Genomic DNA, 12,492 nt, shown 5'->3' with positions numbered 1-12,492 from the left:
AAGATGCTTGTTATGATTTAAATCTTTTATTTTAATTAATTAATTAATTTTAATTGGGGGCTAATCACTTTACACTATTGTGGTGGTTTTTGCCATATAGCGACATGAATCAGCCATGGGTGTACATGCGTCCCCACATCCCCTGCCACCTCCCTCCCCACACTATGCCTCTGAGTTGTCCCAGAGCATCAACTTTGAGTGCCCTGCTTCATGCATCGAACTTGCACTGGTCATCTATTTTACATACGGTAATATACATGTTTCAACGCTATTCTCTCAAATCATCCCACCCTCAACTTCTCCCACGTAGTCCAAAAGTCTGTTCTTTACATCTGTGTCTCTTTTGCTATCTTGCCTATAGGGTCATCGTTACCAAACCTCTAAATTCCATACATATGTTTTAATATACTGTACTGGTGTTTCTCTTTCTGACTTACTTCACTCTGTATAACAGGCTCCAGTTTCATCCACCTCATTAGAACTGACTCAAATGTGTCCTTTTTTTATATATAGCTGAGTAATATTCCATTGTGTGTATGTACCACAACTTCCTTATCCATTCATCTGCCAATGGACATTGAGGTTGTTTCCACGTCCTAGCTACTGTAAATAATGCTACAATGAACACTGGGATACATGTGTCTCTTTCAATTTTGATTTCCTCAGTGTGTATGCCCAGCACTGGGATTGCTGGGTCATATGACAGTTCTATATCCAGTTTTTTTAAGGAATCTCCACACTGTTCTCCATAGTGGCTGTACTAGTTTGCATTCCTAACAACAGTGTTAGAGGGTTCCCTTTTCTCCACACCCTCTCCAGCATTTATTGCTTGTAGACTTTTTGATGGCAGCCATTCTGACCAGCATGAGATGGGTACCTCATTGTGGTTTTGATCTGTGTTTTCTGATAATAAGTGATGCTGAGCATCTTTTCATGTGTTTGTTAGCCATCTGTATGTCTTCTTTGGAGAAATGTCTGTTTAGTTCTTTCGCCCATTTTTTGATTGGATTGTTCATTTTTCTGGTATTGAGTTTCATGAGCTGCTTGTATATTTTGGAGATTAATACCTTGTCAGTTGTTTCATTTGATATTATTTTCTCCCAATCTGAAAGCTGCCTTTTCACTTTGCTTATAGTTTCCTTCATTGTGCAAAAGCTTTTAAGTTTAATTAGGTCCCATTTGTTTATTTTGGTTTTTATTTGCATTATTCTGGGAGGTGGGTTATAAAGGATCTTGCTGTGATTTACATCAGAGAGTGTTCTACCTATGTTTTCCTCTAAGAGGTTCATAGTTTCTAGTCTTACATTTGGACCTTTAATTCATTTTGTTTATTTTTGTGTATGGTGTTAGAAAGTGTTCTAGTTTTATTCTTTTACAGGTGGTTGACAAGTTTTCCCAGCACCACTTGTTAAAAGAGATTGTCTTTTCTCCATTGTATATTTTTGCCTCCTTTGTCAAAAATAAGGAGTCCATAGGTGTGTGGATTTATCTCTGGGCTTTGTATTTTGTTCCAGTGATCAGTATTTCTGTCTTTTTGCCAGTACCATACTATCTTGATGACTGTAGCTTTATAGTGCAGTGTGAAGTCAGGCAGATTGATTTCTCCAGTTTCATTCTTCTTTCTCAAGATTGCTTTGGCTATTCGAGGTCTTTTGTGTTTCCATACAAACTGTGAAATTATTTGTTCTAGTTCCATGAAAAATATGATGGGCAGCTTGATAGGGATTGTGTTGAATCTACAGATTGCTTTGGTTGGTGTACTCATTTTCACTATATTGATTCTTCCAATCCACAAACATGGTATATTTCTCCATCTATTTGTGTCATCTTTGATTTCTGTCATCAGTGTTTTATAGTTTTCCATATATAGGTCTTTTGTTTCTGTAGCTAAATTTATTCCTAAGTATTTTATTCTTTTTGTTGCAATGGTGAATGGAATTGTTTCCTTAATTTCTGTTTTTTTCATCGTTAATGTATAGGAATGCAAGGGATTTCAGTGTGCTAATTTTATATACTGCAATTTTACTATATTAATTGATTAGCTCTAGTAATTTTCTGGTGGTATCTTTAGGGTTTTCTATATAGAGGATCATGTCATCTGCAAACAGTGGGAGTTTTACTTCTTCTTTTCCAACCTGGATTCCTTTTATTTCTTTTTCTTCTCTGATTGCTGTGGCTAGACTTCCAAAACTATGTTGAATAGTAGTAGTGAGAGTGGGCACCCTTGTCTTGTTGCTGATTTTAGGGAAAATACTTTCAATTTTTCACCATTGAGGATGTTTGCTGTGGGTGTGTTGCATGTGGCTTTTATTATGTTGAGGTATGTTCCTTCTATGCTTGCTTTCTGGAGAGTTTTTTTTTTTTTTATCATAAATGGGTGTTGACAAAAATGAATTTTGTCAAAAGTTTTCTCCGCATCTATTGAGATAATTATGTGGTTTTTATCTTTCAATTTGTTAATACAGTGTATCACATTGACTGATTTGTGAATATTGAAGAATCCTTTCATCCCTGGGATAAAGCCCTCTTGGTCATGATGTATGATCTTTTTAATATGCTGTTGGATTCAGTTTGCTAGAATTTTGCTGAGGATTTTTGTATCTATGTTCATCAGTGATATTGGCCTGTAGTATTCTTTTTTGGTGGCATCTTTGTCTGGTTTTGATATTAGAGTGATGGTGGTCTCATAGAATGAGTTTGGGAGTTTACTTTCCTCTGCAATTTTCTGGAAGAGTTTGAGTAGGACAGGTGTTAGCTCTTCTATAAATTTTTAGTAGAATTCACCTGTGAAGCCATTTGGTCCTGGGCTTTTTTGTTTGTTGGAAGATTTTTGATTACAGTTTCAATTTCCTTGCTTGTGATGGGTCTGTTCAGATTTTCTATTTCTTCCTGATTAAGTCTTGGAGGGCTATACTTTTCAGAGAATTTGTCCATTTTTCCCAAGTTGTTCGTTTATTGGCATATAATTGCTTATAGTAGTCTCTTATGACCTTTTGTATTTCTGTGTTTGTTGTGATTTCTCCATTTTCATTTCTAATTTTGCTGATTTGATTCTTCTCCCTTTTTCCCTTAATGAGTCCAGCTAATGGTTTGTCTATTTTATTTATCTTCTCAAAGAACCAGCTTTTAGTTTTGTTGATTTTTGCTGCAGTCTCCTTCATTTATTTTTCATTTGTTTCTGCTCTGATTTTTATGATTTCTTTCCTTCTACTAACTTTGGGGTTCTACTGTTTTTTTAGTTGCTTTAGGTATAAAGTTAGGTTGTTTATTTGATGTTTCTCTTGTTTCTAAGATAGGCTTGTATTGCTATGAATCTCCCTCTAAGCACTGCTTTTACTGAATACCATAGGTTTTGGGTTGTCATGTTTTCATTTTCACTTGTTTCTATGCATATTTTGATTTCCTTTTTGATTTCTTCCATGGTGATCTGTTGGTTATTCAGAAGCGCATTGCTTAGCCTCCATATGTTTGTGTTTTTAATAGTATTTTTTTGCTGCAGCTGACATCTAATCTTACTGCATTGTAATCAGAAAAGATGCTTGAAATTGTTTCAATTTTTTGAAACTTACCAAGGCTGGATTTATGACCCAGGATGTTCCATGTGCACTTGAGAAAAGGTTGAAATCCATTGTTTTGGGGTGAAATGCCCTGCAGATATCAATTAGGTTTAACTGGTCCACTGTATCATTTAAAGCTTGTGTTTCCTTGCTAATTTTCTGTTTGGTTGATCTATCCATAGGTGTGAGTGGGGTACTAAAGGCCCCCACTATTATTGTGTTACTGTTAATTTCCCCTCTCATACTTGTTAGCATTTGCCTTACATATTGAGTTGCTCCTATGCTGGGTACATGTATAATTGTTATATCTTCACTTGGATTGAGCCATTGATCACTATATACTGTCCTTCTTTGTCTCTTATTACAGTCTTTATTTCAAAATCTATTTTCTGATATGAGTATTGCTACTCCTGCTTTCTTTTAGTCTTCATTTGCCTGAAATATCTTTTTCCAGCCCCTCACTTTCAGTCTGTATGTGTCCCTAGATTTGAGGTGCATCTCTTGTAGACAGCATATACAGGGGTCTTGTTTTTATATCCATTCAGCCAGTCTTTGTCTTTTGGTTGGGGCATTTAACCCATTTACATTTAAAGTATTTATAAGTATGATCCCATTGCCATTTACTTTGCTGTTTTGTGCTCGTTTTTATAAACTTTTTCTGTGTTTCCTGTCTAAAGAAGATCCTTTAGCATTTGTTGAGGAGCTGGTTTGGTGGTGCTGAATTGTCTCAGCTTTTGCTTGTCTGTAAATCTTATAAAATTTATTGAGACTGTTTTGTGGCCCAGCACATTATCTATCTTGGAGCACATTCCATGTGCACTTGAAAAGAGTGTGTATTCTGTTGGTTTTGAATGGAATATCCTATATATGTGTGTATGCTCATATATATATATGTGTGTGTGTGTGTGTGTGTGTGTGTGTCTGTATGTATATATAAGTTACATCAAGCCTGACAAGTAATTTTCTGTGCAGATGATCTATTCACTGATGTAAGTGGAGTATCAAAGTAACCAACTACTGTATTACTGTCAATTTTTCTATTATTTGTTAATACTTGCTTTATATATGTTAGGTGCTCCTTTGTTGGATACATAAATACTTTTGAATGTTATATCCTCTTCTTGGATTTAGCCCTTTATCCTTATGTAACACCTTTTCTTTTTTTGTCTTCTATTAAAATCTTTGTTTTAAAGTCTAGTTTGGTTGATATGAGTACAGCTATTCAACTTTCTTTTTGTTTCCATTTGCATCAAACATATTTCCCCAGCTTTTCACTTCCAGACCATGTGTGTCATTGGGTTTGAAGTGAGTCTTTTGTAGGCAGCATATAGATGGGTCTTGTTTTTGAGTCCAATCAGCCACTCTGTGTCTCTTGGTTGGAGCATTTAACCCATTTACATTTAAAGTGATTACTGATAGGTATGCACTTTTACTGCCATTTTGTTAATTATTTTCTGGTTGCTTTTGTAGTTCTTTTCTGTTTCTTTCTTCTTTTAGTTTCTTCCCTCATGGTTTGATGATTTTTAGCTTTGTGTTTGGGCTCCTTCTCCTTTACTTTTTGTGTATATATTATAGGCTTTTGGTTTGTGGTTATCATGAAGTTTAGATATATGGATCTATCAGCAGATTATTTTAATTTGATAGTCACTGAAGCTCAAATACATTCTGAAACTATGTTTTTACTCCTCCCTACTCTCAAACCATATTTTATGTTTTCTATGTCATATTTATATCTTTCTATTCTGTACACACAAATAACACTCACTGTATATAGTTACATTTGATTTTACAATCATTTTTAAAAAATTATTTTTTGTCATTTAACCTTCACTTTTTAAGTGACAATCCTTTGCCACTTAGAGGATGACAGAGGATGAGATAGATGGATGGCATCACTGACTCGATGGGAATGAGTCTGAGCAAGCTCCAGGAGATGGTGATGGACAGGGAAGCCTGGTGTGCTGCAGTCCATGGGATCACAAAGAGACGGACATGACTGAAAGGCTGAACTGACTGTACTTTTCACTTCACTTATTGTATTCTTCAGTTCTGATGGATTCTTTTCTTCTATTCTCTAACTCCTTGTTGAATTTTTCACTGTTTTCATCCATTCTTTTCCAGACTAGTAAGCATCTTTATGATTATTACCTTAAACATTTTATCAGGCAAATTGCTTATCTGTTTCATTTAGCTCTTTTTCTGAGAGTTTCTCCTGTTTTTTCATTTGAAACATATTCCTCTGTCTCCTCATATTGCCTAACTCTCTGTATTTATTTCTAGATATTAGGTAGGTCCATTACATCTCCTAATCTTAGATAAGTGGCCTTATGTGGGAGATGTCTTATGGGGCCCAGCATCAAGGTTCTCTGTGGCCACCAGAGCCAGACGCACCAGAAGTACCTCCTATGTGTGGCTTCTGTTGTGGTGAGGCTGACTCCTGTAGGCACACTGGTAGGCAGGGTAGGCTTCCCGACACTGCTGGCTGTGCAACCTGTCGGTCTACGACTACTGCAAGCCTCACGACTGCTGGTGGGCTGTGCCAGCCCCAGGTGCTAATACGCCAGAGAGGCAATTCCAGCATGGTGCCCACCAGCTCAGGCATCAAGAGTGGTAGTACAAGATCACAAAAATGGCCACCACCAGCATCTCAGTTCTGGGGGAAATCCCAGCTGCCTACTGTTTCCTAGCAAGGCTCTCCATGAAAAGTCACTGAGTCTGACCCAGACAGCTGTCAAGTGCTGCCTCTGTGCTGGGACTTGAAGCAAGTTGGTTTTGGACACACCTTTAAGAGCAAAGTCTTGGTATACCACGGTCTTCTGGTTCTCCCAAACATAAGTCCCACCGGTATTTAAGGTCAGATACTTTGGGCACTTGAACGCCACTATTCTTGCCCGGAAAATTTTATGGACAGAGAAGGCTGGTGGGCTACAGTCCATGGGGTCATGAAGAGTTGGACATGACTGAATGCATGTGCGTGTGTACACGCACGCACGCACACACACACACACACACTTGGTTTAGGACCTCCAGGATGGGGAGCCAAATGTGGGACTTGACCCCTCAGGGAGGATCTCCACTGCTGTGATTTTCCTCTCACTTAATGACCCCAAGTGTGGGTTCTGACCAGACCACATCTCTGCCCCTCCTACTCATCTCATTGTGGTTTCCTCTTTACAGTTGTAGAATATCTTCTCTATCAGTCTTTGGGTCATTCTCAGAGACAGCTGCTCTGAAAACAGTTGTATTATAACTTTGATGGGCCAGGGGAGGTTGTAAGCTCAGGGTGTTCATACGCTGCCATCTTGATTCCTTCTTCTACAACATCCTGTCTTATCACCAATGTAGACTGTAATCATATCTTTACCAAAGAAAATAATACATGTATAAATGCTCTGTAAACATTAAAACCAGCTGAGTCAAAGGTACTGTTATTATCAGGATTCACAATGTTAATTCTTAAGAAGTTAAAAAATGAAAACCTTCTGTGGAATTAAAAGTGAACTGAAGTAAACTATGAAGGACAATATAGACTTCAAGGAGAATATTAATATTGATTGTACATTCTTATCACGATATCATACTTGCTAATACAATTGGCTAAATTAAATATTTTGCCAACATTGCCTCCCAGAAATAACAATTTAACCATTAAAACATAAATGAAAAATAGAAATAAATACTTACTCACAATACCAAACTGTCCCCAGAACAGAAGTATAGCCAAAACTGGGAAAATAACAATGAGGATATTTTCCTTTGGAGAAAACCATGAAACTGGGAAGAAAGAAAACAAAAGTCACAATTAACACTTACTATAATCACTTTAACTCCTAACTGTGACTAGTCAACAATATATATTATTATGGAGATGGAAAATAAAAATAATTGAATTAAAACTTCAGCTTTAAAATATGTAACAAACTACACATATAATTTATTTATACAACAAATTTTACTTATGAAACAAAAAATTATTTATGTAAGTGCTTTTCACTCCATTTTCCCTAACCTATGACTTCTAGAAGGAGGCAGTATGGCACAGGAATTAAGAACAAGGTTCTACAGGCACAGTGTCTGGCTTTGAAACACAATGCTAATTTACAATCTCTGTGACCTTGAACAAAGTCTTAACCCCTCTTGTTCTTCAGTGTCCTCATTGTTACACTGGACTGTTGTGACTGTTAACAAAGTTAATATATAAAAAACCTTGGCACTTACCAAGTGCTCAGTAAATATTAACTACAATTATAATTATGCACTCCTACAGTGAATACCTGTTACATGTAAATACCAAGAATTTATCTTAAGTCAACAGTGACGTCTTTCTGTAAAGACTAACTCAGGGTATCAAAGTGAGGAAGTTGTACTACTGGGTACCTTCACCTTACTCTGACTAAAACCAAGACAGATGTGAGCCCTAGCTTTTCTCAAACTTACTCTAGATTACAAGATGCATCTATGAATAATTAGGTCTCAAATGATTGTTTACATGTAAAATAACATGAAGGGCTTTAGGCATTAAGTGAAGTGAAAGTCAGTCATGTCCAACTCTTTTTGACTCCATGGACTGTATAGTCCATGGAATTCTGCAGGCCAGAATACTGGAGTGGGTAGACTTTTCCTTCTCCAGGGGATCTTCCCAACCCAGGTCTCCCACATTGCAGGCAGATTCTTTACCAGCTGAGCCACAGGGAAGCCCAAGAATACTGGAGTGGGTTAGCCTATCCCTTCGCCAGCAGATCTTCCTGACCCAGGAATCGAACCTGGATCTCCTGCATTGTAGGCGGATTCTTTACCAACTGAGCTATTAAGGAAGCTTCTATTAAGTGTGCAAAGAGCCGACTCATTAAAAAAAGACCCTGATGCTGGGAAAGATTATGACAAAAGAAGAGGACGGCAGAGGATGAGATGGTTAGACAGCGTTATCGACTCAATGGACATGAACTTGAGCAAACTCTGGGAGATAGTGGAAGACAAGGAAGCCTGACATGCTGCAGTCCATGGGGTCACAAAGAGTCGGATGTGACTTAGTGACTGAACAACAACAACAACAATTAAGTGTGTTACAAGTTACCTAGAGAATGATAATATAAAATGATACATTCTATATAGAGGAAATTGTGATGTTAAGTTTTCAAAGAAGGTTTGTTGAGAACTTTTAAAAAATTAAGTTTAGTTGCATCTTATTAACTCTTAAGACCATAATTTTACCTGTGAAATTTCTTCTCTAACAATAAAGCAAAGTAAATGCACTGAAAGCATTTCCGAGTTTGTCTGTATAGAAGGAAATGCTAATTTTGTCCAAAGCAAGCACTCATGTTCTTCTAAAATTAACTCTTTCAAATCTTCCACTGTTCTGCCTCTTTATCGGCATGCAAGGAAACTATTGGGCTTTCATATAGTAATGCTAGCTATGCATTTCCCATGTTAGCTTATAATGTTAAGCTCTGGTAGATATTAACAATAATCCACAGAATATAATAATGTTATAAATTCTATATCACAGATATTAGCCTTCCATAATCTAACATTTTGCCCTACATATGCAGAGACTCAATTGGTTTGTTGCTGAAGGTCCCAACAGTCAAAAAATAGTGAGTGAATGAAAGACAGCTTTTTTGGGTGACGAGTGGGTGCTCTCATGGTTGCAGATCTCTACCAAGAGACAGATGTCTTCTGAATTAATACCTTAATTTCCAACAATTACTGAGTATCTTCCTTTACCAAAGAAAACCCATTTCAATTCAGTCTAAAATCCTACCAAGAGAAACCTTTATGAATCATCCTTAGGTTTTCACATCTAAATGCCCAAAGGATTTGGTAAAAGCTCTATGATTTAATGATTATTCTTAATCGACTTATTTTTCTCTACTTGCTTTATTATTTTGTTTTGAGTTGTGTTTATCATTAACTCCCCAAATCCTCACAATTATTACAGGAGGATTAATTAACCCTTCCTTATCATATGGGAAACGGAGGCCTAGATAATTAAGCAACTTAAATATCTTAAATTTTCATGTCCCACACTGACTTTTGACACAAGTTCCCCCTACTCCTTCACCAAACCTACCCTCTCAGTTTCCCCATTTCAGTAGTGGTGACCCCATTTCTCCAGTTCCTCAAGCTAAAAGCCTTGGAATCATCCTTGACTCCATGGTTTCTCTCACACCCTACTTCTGGTCAAACAGTAAATCCTGTGGTTGCTTCTTTCAAGATACAGCCAGTATCTGATCTCATGTTCAAGATGGGCTGAGAAGGAAAAGTTATTTCATGGGCCTCCCTGACTATACAACAGAACAATATTCAACAGTCCTGGCATTTATTAACAGAAATCTACCAGTGAAAATAAGAAGTATGTTTGACCTGGTCTGACCACTCATTTTTCATTTATTACACAAGCATTTATTAAAAGCCCACCATGGGTAGGGTGGGTTTCCCCAGCAGCTCAGTGGTAAAGAATCTGCCTGCAATGCAGGAGACAAAGGAGATGCGGGTTCAGTTCCTTGATTGGGAAGATCTCTTGGAGAAGGGAATGGCAACCCACTCCAGTATTATTGCCAGGAAAATCCCATGGAGAGAGGAGTCTGGCAGGCTACAGTCCATAGCATCACAAAGAGTTGGACACAACTGAGTAACTGAGCATGCTTACATAGATAGGATTTCTTCTAGGTATCTGAGATTCAGCAGTGAACAAGCTAGCTGGAGCCATAGACTTGAGGAGGGGGAGGGGCTGAGGGACTAGACTCTTGTGGGTAGTAAAGAAAGTTCTCTGGGGATAGGAATCGGCCCCAAACCTTGGACTGGAAATAGCCTGCCATTTCAGACAGGGGAGAAGATACACCAAAGGGACAGCAAGTTTGAGCAAATAAATGATGGCCAGTGTGACTAAAATTTAATGATACACGATGAGATGGAAAGAGTTTGCTGGGATTAACATCATGCTGGGTCTTATTAGCTTGTTAAGAAAGTTTGGATTTTATTCTACAAGCAATGAAAAGTTATTGGAAAGCCTCAAACAGGGGAGAAAAATGATTTCCTTAAATTCTTCCTTGGTAGCCATGAGGAGAATGGAATATAGAGAAGCAGGACCTATCAGAAAGTTAATCCAGCAATCAGGTAGTAGCACAAAGGTAGGATGTGTTTGACAAAGGCAGTCCAGTTCTGTGTTCAGTTTACTCATCAAATTTAAAGACATAACAGGGAATTGTTACAAAGGAAAGTGACTAGAATGGGGATGCTGAAACTATGGGCAATGGTTGAAAGAACTGGGGATTTTTACCTTAGAGAAGAATAAACTTGGACGAGAAATACCTCAGCACTCCTAGTGAGTGAGAAATTGTAGGGTTGCAAGCTTTAGTTTGACTTCAGGAAGAATTAGAACTGCCTAATAATAGACTAAAATCCTTTGGGAATTAACAGCCTTGTGTCAAACATTTACGTAAAAAGTCTGAATGACCAACTACTTAGGGTGTGATAGAAGGAAATCATGAATTAGATGGAGAGACAGACTAGATGACTAACAGCTGACTCTACACCTCTATGCAGAAATAATAAGAGCTATTTCAAAGATGGGGGGTAGGATTATGAACAAATAACATTATTGACTAAGTGATTCTTAACTGAAACTTATCAAAACTACCTGGGGTTTATCCAAACATCACATACTCTCCAGGGCTTCCCTCATAGCTCAGTTGGTAAAGAATCTGCCTACAATGCAGGAGACCCAGGTTCGATTCCTGGGTAGGGAAGATCCACTGGAGAAGGGACAGGCTAACCCACTCCAGTATTCTTGGGCTTCCCTTGTGGCTCAGCTGGTAAAGAATCTGCCTGCAATGCGGGAGACCTGGGTTCAATCCCTAGGTTGGGAAGATCCCCTGGAGAAGGAAAAGTCTACCCACTCCAGGATTCTGGTCTGCAGAATTCCATGGACTATACAGTCCATGGGGTCACAAAGAGTCGGACACGACTGAGTGACTTTCACTTCACTTCACTTCACATACACTCTCCTCTCAGCTTCTACGCCAACAATTGTGTGTGTGTGGCTATGAGGGTAGGGGGGACCACAACTTACACAGTTTAAAATCACTGCTGTAATTTATCTTTCTCTCACTGACATAAACATGGTACCTCTAACTGGTAAGATGGGAAAAGTGTGAGGATCACTGAATTGGATATTCAAATATAAAATGAGATTCTAGGGAAAAACCAATGTTTTACATAAAATTATGTGTATGACCTAAAAGATGATGCTGTGAAAGTGCTGCACTCAATATGTCAGCAAATTTGGAAAACTCAGCAGTGGCCACAGGACTAGAAAAGGTCAGTTTTCATTCCAATCCCAAACAAAGGCAATGCCAAAGAATGCTCAAACTACCGCACAATTGCACTCATCTCACACGCTAGTAAAGTAATGGTCAAAATTCTCCAAGCCAGGCTTCAGCAACACATGAACCATGAACTTCCAGATGTTCAAGCTGGTTTTAGAAAAGGCAGAGGAATGAGAGATCAAACTGCCAACATCTGCTGGATTATGGCAAAAGCAAGAGTTCCAGAAAAACATCTATTTCTACTTTATTGACTATGCCAAAGCCTTTGTGTGGATCACAATAAACTGTGGAAAATTCTGAAAGAGATGGGAATACCAGACCACCTGACCTGCCTCTTGAGAAACCTGTATGCAGGTCAGGAAGCAACAGTTAGAACTGGACATGGAACAACAGACTGGTTCCAAACCAGGAAAGGAGTACGTCAAGGCTGTATATTGTCACCCTGCTTGTTTAACTTATATGCAGAGTACATCATGAGAAACACTGGGCTGGAAGAAGCATAAGATGGAATCAAGATTGCTAGGAGACATATAAATAACTTCAGATATGCAGATGACACCACCCTTAGGGCAGAAGGTGAAGAAGAACTAAAGAGCCTCTTGATGAAA

General features: G+C 38.1%; 1 protein-coding gene across 8 annotated transcripts in view; it reads right to left on the bottom strand.

Annotated features, from left to right (window-relative positions):
- Positions 1 to 12,492, bottom strand: part of CD47 (CD47 molecule) — a 63,664-nt gene that overhangs the window by 30,380 nt on the left and 20,792 nt on the right. For all 8 annotated transcript variants that reach the window (XM_081572288.1, XM_081572291.1, XM_081572292.1 and 5 more), the window contains exon 3: positions 7,242 to 7,331. In XM_081572288.1, coding sequence (XP_081428414.1) covers positions 7,242 to 7,331 — 90 coding nt within the window. The remainder of the gene's footprint in view (positions 1 to 7,241; positions 7,332 to 12,492) is intronic.

The sequence above is a fragment of the Giraffa tippelskirchi genome, chromosome 2 (genome assembly GCF_054371585.1).
Source record: "Giraffa tippelskirchi isolate mGirTip1 chromosome 2, T2T-mGirTip1v1.2.pri, whole genome shotgun sequence".
Taxonomy (NCBI): Eukaryota; Metazoa; Chordata; class Mammalia; order Artiodactyla; family Giraffidae; genus Giraffa; species Giraffa tippelskirchi.
This window is presented reverse-complemented; position numbering and strand designations above follow the sequence as displayed.